The following is a 10,699-nucleotide window of genomic DNA, read 5'->3' on the forward strand; positions in this document are numbered from 1 at the left end:
AATTACGTGTTTACATTAGTAGGCAATGGTCACACTTACGTGTGTCTAATCTAAGTGTTTTCTCTCAGTAATCAGGCATCATGACGAACACCAGATGGTGTTAGAGGGGGACCAGGTACATGTTCAGCAGGCCATTCCGCCCCTGCTTCCATTCTAAGTGTAATGTATTGTTTTACTGCTCATGTGTGTGTGTGTGTGTGTGTGTGTGTGTGTGTGTGTGTATAAAGTCTGTAATGTGTCTTTCCTTCTCTTTCACAGGCCCAATCCCTCTGTCCACTTACATGCGTATCTACAAGAAGGGAGACATTGTTGACATCAAGGTAAGCAAGATCAAAGCACTACCTGACTGAGACACCCCAGTGATTATGAAGTAAATGTGCTGAGCTCTTTATAAAGTGCTTTGGGAAATGTGCATGTCTTAAAATGTGTTTTAATGACCAAGTGTGCCTAATTCAAATCAGACCTAATTTAAATAAAAGGATCACATGTTGAGCAGCTACTCCCCATGAGAAAGAATTTGACAAGTGGTTTGTAGAAATGCATTGCCTAATCTGGTGATTAACAGGATTAAAAATTGATAAAACTATTATGATTTTGTTTCAGGGCACAGGAACAGTTCAGAAAGGTATGCCTCATAAATGCTACCACGGCAAGACCGGACGCATCTACAATGTAACCCAACATGCTGTCGGCATCATTGTCAACAAGCAGGTCAAGTAAGTAAGATCCTTTATTTTTGGATGTTTAGATTTGTGCACTTTGAGCTAGCACACACCAGATGACTTAGAACGTCTACAAATAAAAGAATCTAATAACTAATCAGAGAAACTGTTGATCAACTTGGCATGACCGGGTTAAGTCTTGATTCCAACTATGTGATCATTATTGTCTGCTCTCACTGGTGTGTGTTGGCTCATGCACTTTACCTAGTGAGAGGAAAGATGACCCCATCTTCACTTTGCTACCATGAACCATTCTGTCCATGGTGGCCATTCATGTGGGGGAAAGCATTTCATCCTTAAGAATCCCAGCATACCTTCCTCTGTGTTGACCTGGGATTTTATGCAGGAGACATTTGGATATTGAAAGACCATTTTCACAACACAATTAAAGGAAACGTTACCATTGCCCAGTTTCTTTTTTTTTTATAAACTGTTAATTGAAATTGTTCACACTCACAGAGGCAAGATCCTGGCCAAGAGGATTAATGTGCGTATTGAGCACGTGAAGCACTCAAAGAGCAGGGACAGCTTCCTGCAGCGCGTTAAGGAAAATGAGCGTAAGAAGCTGGAGGCCAAGCAGAAGGGCACCTGGGTGGAACTGAAGCGCCAGGTATGAGCCGAGTTTATTGTAACACGTGAATAGAGAATTGTTAAAGCCTGAAATATTCAAAAAGTAAAAATACCACCCAGATGTGTAATTTGAATATAATTAGATTTATTAAAGGAGTATTTTTGTGCTTCATTGTATTCATTTTCCCGTCTCCTCAGCCTGCTCCTCCTCGTGAGGCTCACTTTGTCACCACTAAGAGAAATGAGCCACAGCTGCTGGAGCCCATCCCATACGAGTTCATGGCATAAAGTGCTTGATTAAAATAAAAGATATTTGTACACACACTCCTTGCAGTTGTGTCATCTGTTCACACATTTGATCATGTATTTCTGTGTCATGATGAGCCATCACTCAGTGATGATTCTCCTCCTTTGATTGCTCTAAATGAAATAAAGAGAATTTCATTTCACCGGCGAACTGAGAGTGACTGGCACACATGTCACAAGCATTTCACATCTGCACAGCTGTAGCTGACAGGTTTCTACTAGTTTATATTTCCCCTGTGAGTACAGAGGAGGGTAAGGACAATATGGGCGTTTACACCTAAATGCAATAGTGAGAATAATCTTAAATATCGTAAACTTGCTTTCTGAAGAAAGCTGTATGTCTGGATTTGTACACTATCTCAGTTAGATCTGTGAAAACCAGACAAACTTCCCCTGTTCTGGATCATGTGTGTCCATATCTTCTCAGTAATGCCAAACAAAAGTAATAAATTACAATTTGTATAAAAAGGGGTGCAGGGTAGCACTGTTGTGTCACCGCAAGAAGGTCCTATGAGCAGGGTTTGACTCCACCATCTGTCCGGGGATTTTCTGTGTGGAGTTTTCATGTTCTCCCCATGTTTGGTGGGTTCTCTCTGGGTACTCTGGTTTCCTCCCACAGTCCAAAGAAATGCACTTAGTGGGGTTAGGTTAATTGGTAATTCTAAATTGTCCATATGTGAGTGTAAATGATTGGCTCTGTAACAGGGCAGCAACCTGTAAAGGGTTCCCGCCCCACTTCTTGCTCTGTGGGTAGCTGTTTCCCTGATAAGTGGAAGGGCATTGATAAAAGGGGGAATGACTTTAAATGAGAAAAAGCGATGGCACTGATTATACAACAGAGAAAAGCTCAGTTTTCTGGAGGTTTTTAAGAGCTAAATTTGTCATAATGATTGCTCAATTACAGTGTCTGGCAACACCAACACTACGTTAACACTCCAGACCTTAAAAAAAAAAGCAACTTTTGGTTTGAAAAGGTGAACTCGGAATGCTGAGCATTTCTGTATATAAAATTAGCAAATAAATAAATAATGACATTTTCAGCTATCAGTTAATCTATAGTTGTTTTTTAAATTATATTTACCACTTATTATCTAATTATTTATGATATATTATTATTATTATTATGTTATTTATCATTCACTGGTTTGTCACTACAGACCCATTCACTCCTGCAAAGCGTGAAATCAAGCCTCGGTTTCAGAGTCTAAATTGTTGTCACGTGCTTATTAAATGAGACAAAACAGCTTTGAATCTTGCAGTTTAATTTAGTGATACAGAAACAGAATGCATGTATCACTCATTAAATATCATCAAAGTGGAGAGAATGAAGCCCGAGAGTTCCCTGGGAGAATTAAAAAATAAAAATGGTGATTAGGTGTGTGGTAGCTGGGTTTCTACTGTTTAGACAGTAGGTGGCAGTGTGCACCAGGGTGTGTGCTGAGCTCAGCCTGAAGGCATCAAGCGTGTGGCTGGACAGATGAACTAAAGTGTGCTGATGTATCATATTTGGTGAATGTGAATTTAAAGTTTTCGTTAACTTATAATTTAGACTTTAGTCATTTTTTGTCTTATTACTCACTTAATAGATAAAATCTGTGGTTTAGAAGCCTTTGAATAGCAGTTTAAATTCTTAGCATCTATTAACAAGATAATACTCTAACAATAGTTACTGTATTTGTTCCTGTTGGAAGCCAATGAAGTCTTTTTACACAAGTAAAAATGAAATAAAGCAGGATATAACATTTTCAATATTATGTTAGATAATACTAGATTCTAGTACACTTGGATGAATCTACAGGGAGTTCATAATTATGATGTTATCTGTTGAATTCATCTCAAATCTAAAGTATTGACCTGTGAGAAAGATTTTTTTTGTATTATTAGATTAATTACTAACAAGCCAAATCAATAAATTTAAACTTCACTTAAAAGATTCAGAATACCATATATTTATGTTTTGCAATATCCGGGCTGGACTTTGGGCCATTACAACATCTTGATTCTTAATTTTCAGCCATTTTATTGTAGATTTGCTGGCGTACCTATGAGTTGCATGAATCGGTCTCGACCCAGCTTTAGCTGCGGGACCGATGGCCTTGATGTGGAACAATAATTCAGAGTCAGGGTAAAACACTGGATTAGGTCCTGTGGGTGGAAGCCCAAAGCATCACCCCTCCACCACCATGCTTGACAGTCGGTATGAGGTGTTTGTGCTGATAAGCTACCAGCATTATGTTATCAGCATTATGGCCAAACATCTCCAATTCGGTCTCATCTGCTCAAAGGACATTGTTCCAGAAGTCTTGTGGCTCCTTCAGAAGCAACTTTGTTGGAAAAGTGCACTTAGTTTGTGACAGGACTGCATAAAGTCACATGAAAACTTTTTTTTCCCACACTGTATGTTAAGTTATGTGTTTCATAAAAATAAGGATATTTTAAACAATCATAAAGTTTCACTGTTTGGCAGCTGATATATGACCCCCCCCCCCTCACCTGCCCGGCTGAATACAAGAATGTGTACACAGGGTCATGCCTATGTAAGTGTTTGTGTGTCTGTGTGTGGACCGCTTGATGTGGGCTGTTTAATCAGTGGAGGCTGAATGGCTGGCTGGTTACGTGACAAATAGGTTATCTCATCCCACCTCAGTGCTCTACCTAATATTTACACAAATTAGGACCAGTTTACAGAGATATCGCCCGCAAGGAGGAATGAGTTCAAGGGACTTTAAAAAAAAAATTACTTCTGTAGTTGTATTATCCGAGTTTGTATTTTTTTTAAAAAGAGAAAAAATACTTGTAGAAGAATTTGTAAATAAAGTGTATACTTCTAAAAGGCTCATTTCTGCCTATCCATAACCCTGCAGACCTGAGGTCATGATATTCATGCATGGACGTTATCAGGCCATTGTAATACGTGTCCAACAACCTGAAAAACAAAATGTAATCAGTCAATAAGCAGGCTGGCAGCCAAAGCCTTTGGTATTGATTGGAAAGGTCTGGAATTGACTTGGAGTGTCTAGATAAGAGAAATGGCATCTATGCAGATATTGGCTGAACATTTGAATTAAAAATTAAATATTGGTCCTCTGACAAAGGCCACCCCAGGTTTTTATGAATCAGATTCATGCTTTTGGGTGTTTTTTTATTCTCAGCCAAGGAGATGATGCAAAAGCTGACAGAGCAAATTCAATAAGACTTTGTGGTCACTAACCAAAGAGGGATGTCTGTGATTTTTTGGCTGTCCGCTTCTATTTCATTCTGTGATTTTCACCTCACATACAGAGCCTGTGTGTGTGCGCTTGTTCTCACAGACACACACGGAGTGTCATGTGTGGCCCTGACTCATAGAAGTTACTGATTGAGGAAACAGAGTGTAAATAGGAGAGAGAAAGCAAGCGAGAGGGAGGAGGGCAGAAAGACGAGGCCTGTGGATAAAAGCCGCGGAGCACTATGAACTCCTTAATCACACATTTGACACACACAGATTGAGTCTGTCAGCTCAGCCAGCAGCTCGGAGCAGCTGTATCGACCCAGGACGTTACATATTAACCACACACACACATACACACACACAAACAGCAGATAGTTGGTCATGGACACAGACAAGAGTTTTATGCGGAGAACTTACATGGCAAGATATGCAGATATGACATTTCACAAGTATCTGCTTTCCCACTTTACCTGAATAACACAGAGTTAGTATTATCTTTGAGATTTATTTGGTTAATCTGCCCAGGGTTTGAAATCTCTCAAAAAAAGTAAAAATGTCCCAATAAGCTCTATTCCCATTGTGATTTATTCTCTGAAAAGTGGTAGCTGTAACTGAAGGGAAGTACTGGAAGAAAAATCAAAAGAGAAACAATTGTAATAAACAAAACACACCGTTACTGCTTCAATGGGAATTGAGAGGATAAGTAGCACTTACTAAGTGTGACTGGCTCTAGAAAAACAGATGAAGTTTTACTAGTTTGTTGGTGTGGAGCATTCAGGTGCGTGTCAGTACAATGCCAAGAAAAACATCTGGAATGATTTTGGAAAACAGCTGTTGCTGCCCATCAATCTGGTAGCTGTTATAAGGCCATTTCCAAACAATCTGAAATCCATCGTTCCACTTGTTTTTCAACATTTGCCATGATTTCCAGTCTTCCCAGAAGAGGACAAATGTTAAAGTTCATGACAGCACATTTAGAAAAACACTGAACGAGCATGGCTTGTTTGGAACGGTTGCCAGGAGGGAGCCTCTAATAGCTAAAAGAACATGCTTAACAAGATTAAGTTTGCATAGCCACATCTAAACAAACCACAAAGACTTCTTAAGTGTTTTGTACAGACAAGACCAAAGTGGAGATGTTTGACTGTAATGCACAGCACCACATTTGGAGAAAGTCAAACAGCACGTCAGCACGAACACTTCATACCAGCTGTGAGCACAGTGGTGGAGGGGTCATGATTTGAACTTGTTTTGGACCCACATCTGTTTAATAGTTAGAGAATAAAAAAAAAACAACTTAAAGCACAATGATCCCAAGCAAAACAGCAAATCTAAAACAGAGTGGCTGAAAAGAATCAAGATGTTTCAATGACCCAGTCAAAGTCCAGACATCAACCTGATTGAAATGCTGTGGCGGGACCTGAAAAAAAAGACAACATTCCACAATGCCGACGTGAGAGACAGGATAAAGTAATACAGAAGAAAAGCCCTGAAGTTGTTGCTGCTAACTGTGATTCCACAAGCTCCTGAGTCACGGGGCACACTTAGTTATTTGTAGCACTGCAGTCTTTTTTTTTTTTAAGGGCACCTTTCTGTGTGTTGTTGGCTTTTATTTGGATTCACCCTGATGATTCAGAGTATTTCCTAACAGATTCAGCGATGGGTAGATCCTCCTTGCATGTGCTCTATGCTGCTTCTCAAAAAATAAATAAATCAAAAACAGGTAGCTAAGGAAAAATGAAGGAGTTCTTCCATTTTCATGATTGCGATTGAGTAAATGTACAAAAGATTCATAAGAGAATATTCAACTATACGTGCAGTAGACTGTATTGCTGCTGAAACATTGATGTTAGGGGTATTTCATGTTCCAGCAGCTTTATTTATTTATTTTTTGTAACTATTTTTTCTACTTATCTGTAACATTATTAAACTTGCTTAAAAATCTTATGTAAATATGAAAGTTAGCTACAGTTACTTCAACCTTCTGCTTTAGCCCAGAGTTCTGAAATAACTGAGTTAGCTACTTTAGTTGCTGTGCTGTGAGGAGCCCATGTGAAATTCCAGTGAAAACCAACAAAGGATATGTATTTTTGCCATATGGGTGAACTGGCGGTTTTCATTGTGATCTTATTCCCATCTGAGGCCTCATCATCCCTCTTATTCTCCCTGTTCTTGGTTGGAAAAAAAGACCCTCGGAGATTGTGAGACTAATATCTGAGAATGTGATGCAAGTGTGGGTGTGACGGAGTGTTTGGGATAGGCCTGAAGGGCTTACAAAAGCACAAGAAAATCCCACTGCAGGTCAAACATGCAGTATCTGTGGGTGTGATAGGTGGGGTGAGAGTCTGTGTGGTTATCAGAGACAGGTGTAGGCACGGCCATACATGTAGGTATTGGGCCAGCTGTATTGATTCCGTCCCTGACAGCACAGGTGGCGGTGGTGTTGGTAGTCGGGGGAGGAGCCGGAAGAAAAAAAGGGGGACATTGATAACAGTGTCAACTGACCCCAGCATGCTTGCCTGAAGCGTGGGAGGGCATTGAGGTAACGCCCAACAGGCTCTCAATAGGCCTTTTTCACAAAAATCAGTCAAAGGTTTCACATGAGAGCACGGCATGGGCGCACAGGGCGATCTGTAATGTTTAGACAAGCAGATAATGTCACTGGATTGTCAGTGAATTATTTTTTTTAAAGCCTTAAAATGTGGGCTCAATTTATTTAAGGCTTAAAAATGTGTGAAAGAACACTTTTGTTCTATTGCAACACTGGATTTATAAAATATCAAACATCCTGGGTTTATTAAGTACAGTTTGTTGATATAGTGTCTCTATATTATTTGGATACTGCTGTATAATTTGGTTGGGACTTCCGGTAAAGACTGCTAGCAAAATTTCAGGGCGCTGGCAAGATGAACTTTTGGCCATTTACAATAGAAATGTGCTTAGAAAGGCTCATTCTATTATTAATTGTGTGAACCATCCACTTCACAGTGAGTTTGAGTTGTTGCCTTCCGGCCGCCGTTTTAGAGTACCTCCGAGGAGGACTAAAAGACTCCAGGTCTCTTTTATCCCTACTGCGTCTTGTCTCCTTAATGGCAAATAATTGTCCTTGAACTTTCTATCATTATTATTGTTATTATTGTTTTATAGTATTGTTCTGTTTGTTTTTATCCTCCTGCTGCTAAACTAATTTCCCCTTGTGGGACAATAAAGAAATTGAATTGAATTGAATCTGATAATGTTGTATGTATGATAGTTATGTATGTATGGTATGTATTATGATATAAGTATGATATGATTATATATATCAATATTATATATATATATATATTATTTGCACTAATGTCTTCTTTTCAAAGGTGATTTGATTTAGTTTCAGGTGTGCTGCTTACAAAGGAGCTCACTGAAGAAATATTTCAGACAACCATAAATCACACCAATCACAGAGCCTTATTGGAGGGTTGATAAGAGTAAGATTAGTGGAGTAAATTCAATGTGTGTGTGTGATTAATGGAGACAGGCAGTCGCCTCTCTCTGGGGCTGTGTGCCACACAGCAGATCAGCTGATAGAGAAACCTACTGCAAGGACTGCGGGTGACATTTTTAAAGCCTGTATCAATCATTGTAGAGGAAAGACTCTTGGACTTTTATAATGTTTGAGTATCATTGGGTCTAAATCATTTTCTTGCATCTTACATGCTAAATTAAGTAACCCGTAAATGTAGGTGAGTACAGAATGCTTAACATTTTATCATTTCATTGAGGCACGACACCCCCTTTTGCCTCAATTGGTACATTCCAATCATATAAATTAAATACACGAGATGTGGTGGAAGTAGGTCAGTCAGCGACGAAAAAGAAAACAAAAGTTTACTCCTTGGCCACACCTGACATCTCTTATTTAAGATGGGGGAGAGGTTGCAAAGTCAAAAAACTTATGTTTGCTCATTTTTTGATTGTAAAGCTACATTCAGTAAACCGTGGAGGCTTGATGCTCACCTTTGCAAACACACAGGATTGGTAAGTGGCTCAGAAATGCTAGAAGCATGAAACAATAAATAGCTGATGTGAGAATTGAATGCGGCGGATTGAATGGCTGCTAAGTGCTCCCTGGCCTTATGTTAAACCTTAGAAACCATTCTCCTGTGAGAGCTGTGACAAGAGCTTCTGCACCCGCTACCAACTCACCAGACATGAGCTCAGTCACAGTGGGGAAAAGCCACACAAGTAAGCAAGCAGTTTGTGCCTAAATGTCAAGTCATTAGGTTAAAAAAACAAAACAAAGGACTTTTGATTGCTCTGAACAGTTACCTTCTTTGCTCTCCAGGTGTCCGGCTGATGGTTGCTCCGAGGCCTTTGTCAGGAACGCCAGCCTGAAGAACCACATGGCCCGAGTCCATCAGCAACAGGAAAAGAGATTTCAAGTATGGCTAGGCTTATTTTCTTTTAAGTTGTCCTGTGATTTCGTTATATTTGTTTAATTCTGCTGCTTTTTCAGTGTGATCATCAGGGCTGTGAAAAGGAATTCAACAAGAGGAACCAGCTGAAAGCTCATCAGTGTGAGCACCAAGAGAGTCTGCCTTTTCAGTGAGTGGCTGATGCAAGGACTTGTTTTTTTCCATGTATTTGACCATTTCAAATTTAACCTCTTATTTCTTTTCAAGTTGTTCCTTGACTGGATGCACGAGAGAATTTCTCACTCTTAAAAAACTGAAGCATCATGAGAAAATACATGAAGGTAAGTTTGTACCAGAGCAGTGAATTTCTCTTAAAGCGTGTGCTCAAGTAAAACCTTCGTCTTTCTGCGGCAGGCTACCCTTGTGAGATTGAAGGGTGTCCTTTTCAGGGAAAAACTTGGTCAAATTATCTGAAGCACAGAAAAGAACACAAAGGTATAAATGAAACTCTAGGAAGCACTGATGCCATGTGACTCATGCCAGCTGTAAAACGCTAACTACTCCTCTGGTCTCAGACAAGGTGCTGTGTGGACAGTGCAACAAGCTGTTCAGCAACTTCTGGTTCTTGCGCCTGCATGAGCTTCGCGTCCACTCCGGGGAAAAGAGAATGTTTCCGTGCCCCAAAGAAGGTTGTGAGAAAAAGTTCACTCGCCGCTTCAACTTGGAGAGCCATGTGCTGGGAGACCATGAGGGGAAGAAGCCCTTCAGCTGTGCTGTTCCTGGCTGTAACAAGAGCTTTGCCATGAAGGTGAACCTGCACTTCAGTGTATAGAATAAAATGTATAACTTTCAAGCCAGTGTTGTCCAACAATGGTGATGACGTGGTTGACAAACTGAGATTTTTCTCAGACTACATTGTTTTCAGTGATGATCAACTTCCTGTAACCTTCATTATATATGGCAGGGCTTTTCTTTTTCTTCCCCAATCCAGACACTAAATTATTTTCTCCTTGCTTTTCTGTTAATTAGGAAAGCCTGTGGCGACATGGAGTGGTGCATGACCCAGCAAAGAAAAAGCTGAAGGTACTATTGACCTTAAAATGGATTTGGGGTGATGGCTTTCCCCCACATTGTCCTTGAATATGTTACAGCATTGGTTCTTTACTCCTCTTCCAGAAACTGCATCCTAAAAAGAATCGGCCCATGGCACCGCGGGCCGGACCGGCAGCTGCAGCCAATCAAGCGGAGGCCAACGAGCTTGCTGCAAAGCTACACAGCACAACTCTGGAGAATGACAGACCTTGAGGCTGTGTTAAGATCTGGATGTGTTCTTTAATGATGAAACATCACATTTCTGTTTTTGTTTGAATAAAAGCCTCATCAATGCACTATTACTGCAGCAATGCTTCTATAGCTGTTGGTGTAATATGCCAAAATGGCTTTCAGCATTCGCTTACAAAGTAGAAAATGACACTGTAGAGTCATGAATCCTTTGC

General features: G+C 40.1%; 2 protein-coding genes across 2 annotated transcripts in view; both read left to right on the forward strand.

The window, feature by feature from the left end:
* rpl21 (ribosomal protein L21) overlaps positions 1-1,616 on the forward strand; it is a 2,697-nt gene extending 1,081 nt beyond the window's left edge. The window contains exons 3-6 of the mRNA XM_005912237.3: positions 259-320; positions 604-716; positions 1,182-1,332; positions 1,491-1,616. Of these exons, the coding sequence (XP_005912299.1) occupies positions 259-320; positions 604-716; positions 1,182-1,332; positions 1,491-1,580 (416 nt within the window). The 3' untranslated portion in view covers positions 1,581-1,616. The remainder of the gene's footprint in view (positions 1-258; positions 321-603; positions 717-1,181; positions 1,333-1,490) is intronic.
* Positions 1,617-8,631: 7,015 nt separating this feature from the next.
* On the forward strand, positions 8,632-10,594 carry gtf3ab (general transcription factor IIIA, b). The gene is made up of 9 exons (XM_005912233.3): positions 8,632-8,826; positions 8,939-9,033; positions 9,134-9,230; positions 9,305-9,393; positions 9,471-9,544; positions 9,618-9,698; positions 9,779-10,011; positions 10,233-10,286; positions 10,380-10,594. Exons 1-9 carry the CDS (start codon positions 8,713-8,715, stop codon positions 10,506-10,508), a joined length of 966 nt encoding a protein of 321 aa, XP_005912295.1. The 5' UTR covers positions 8,632-8,712; the 3' UTR covers positions 10,509-10,594.
* Positions 10,595-10,699: the final 105 nt, after the last annotated feature.

The sequence above is a fragment of the Haplochromis burtoni genome, unplaced genomic scaffold (genome assembly GCF_018398535.1).
Source record: "Haplochromis burtoni strain Fernald_Lab_line unplaced genomic scaffold, NCSU_Asbu1 Contig_1, whole genome shotgun sequence".
Classification (NCBI taxonomy): Eukaryota; Metazoa; Chordata; class Actinopteri; order Cichliformes; family Cichlidae; genus Haplochromis; species Haplochromis burtoni.

Bases quoted from the DNA above. Each gene is read 5' to 3' on its own strand.
- gtf3ab (XM_005912233.3), top strand. From the start codon at position 8,713: ATGGGGGAGAGGTTGCAAAGTCAAAAAACTTATGTTTGCTCATTTTTT. The intron at 9,394-9,470 runs GTGAGTGGCTGA...TTTCTTTTCAAG, and splicing joins CAAGAGAGTCTGCCTTTTCA to TTGTTCCTTGACTGGATGCA. The intron at 10,287-10,379 runs GTACTATTGACC...CTCCTCTTCCAG, and splicing joins CAGCAAAGAAAAAGCTGAAG to AAACTGCATCCTAAAAAGAA.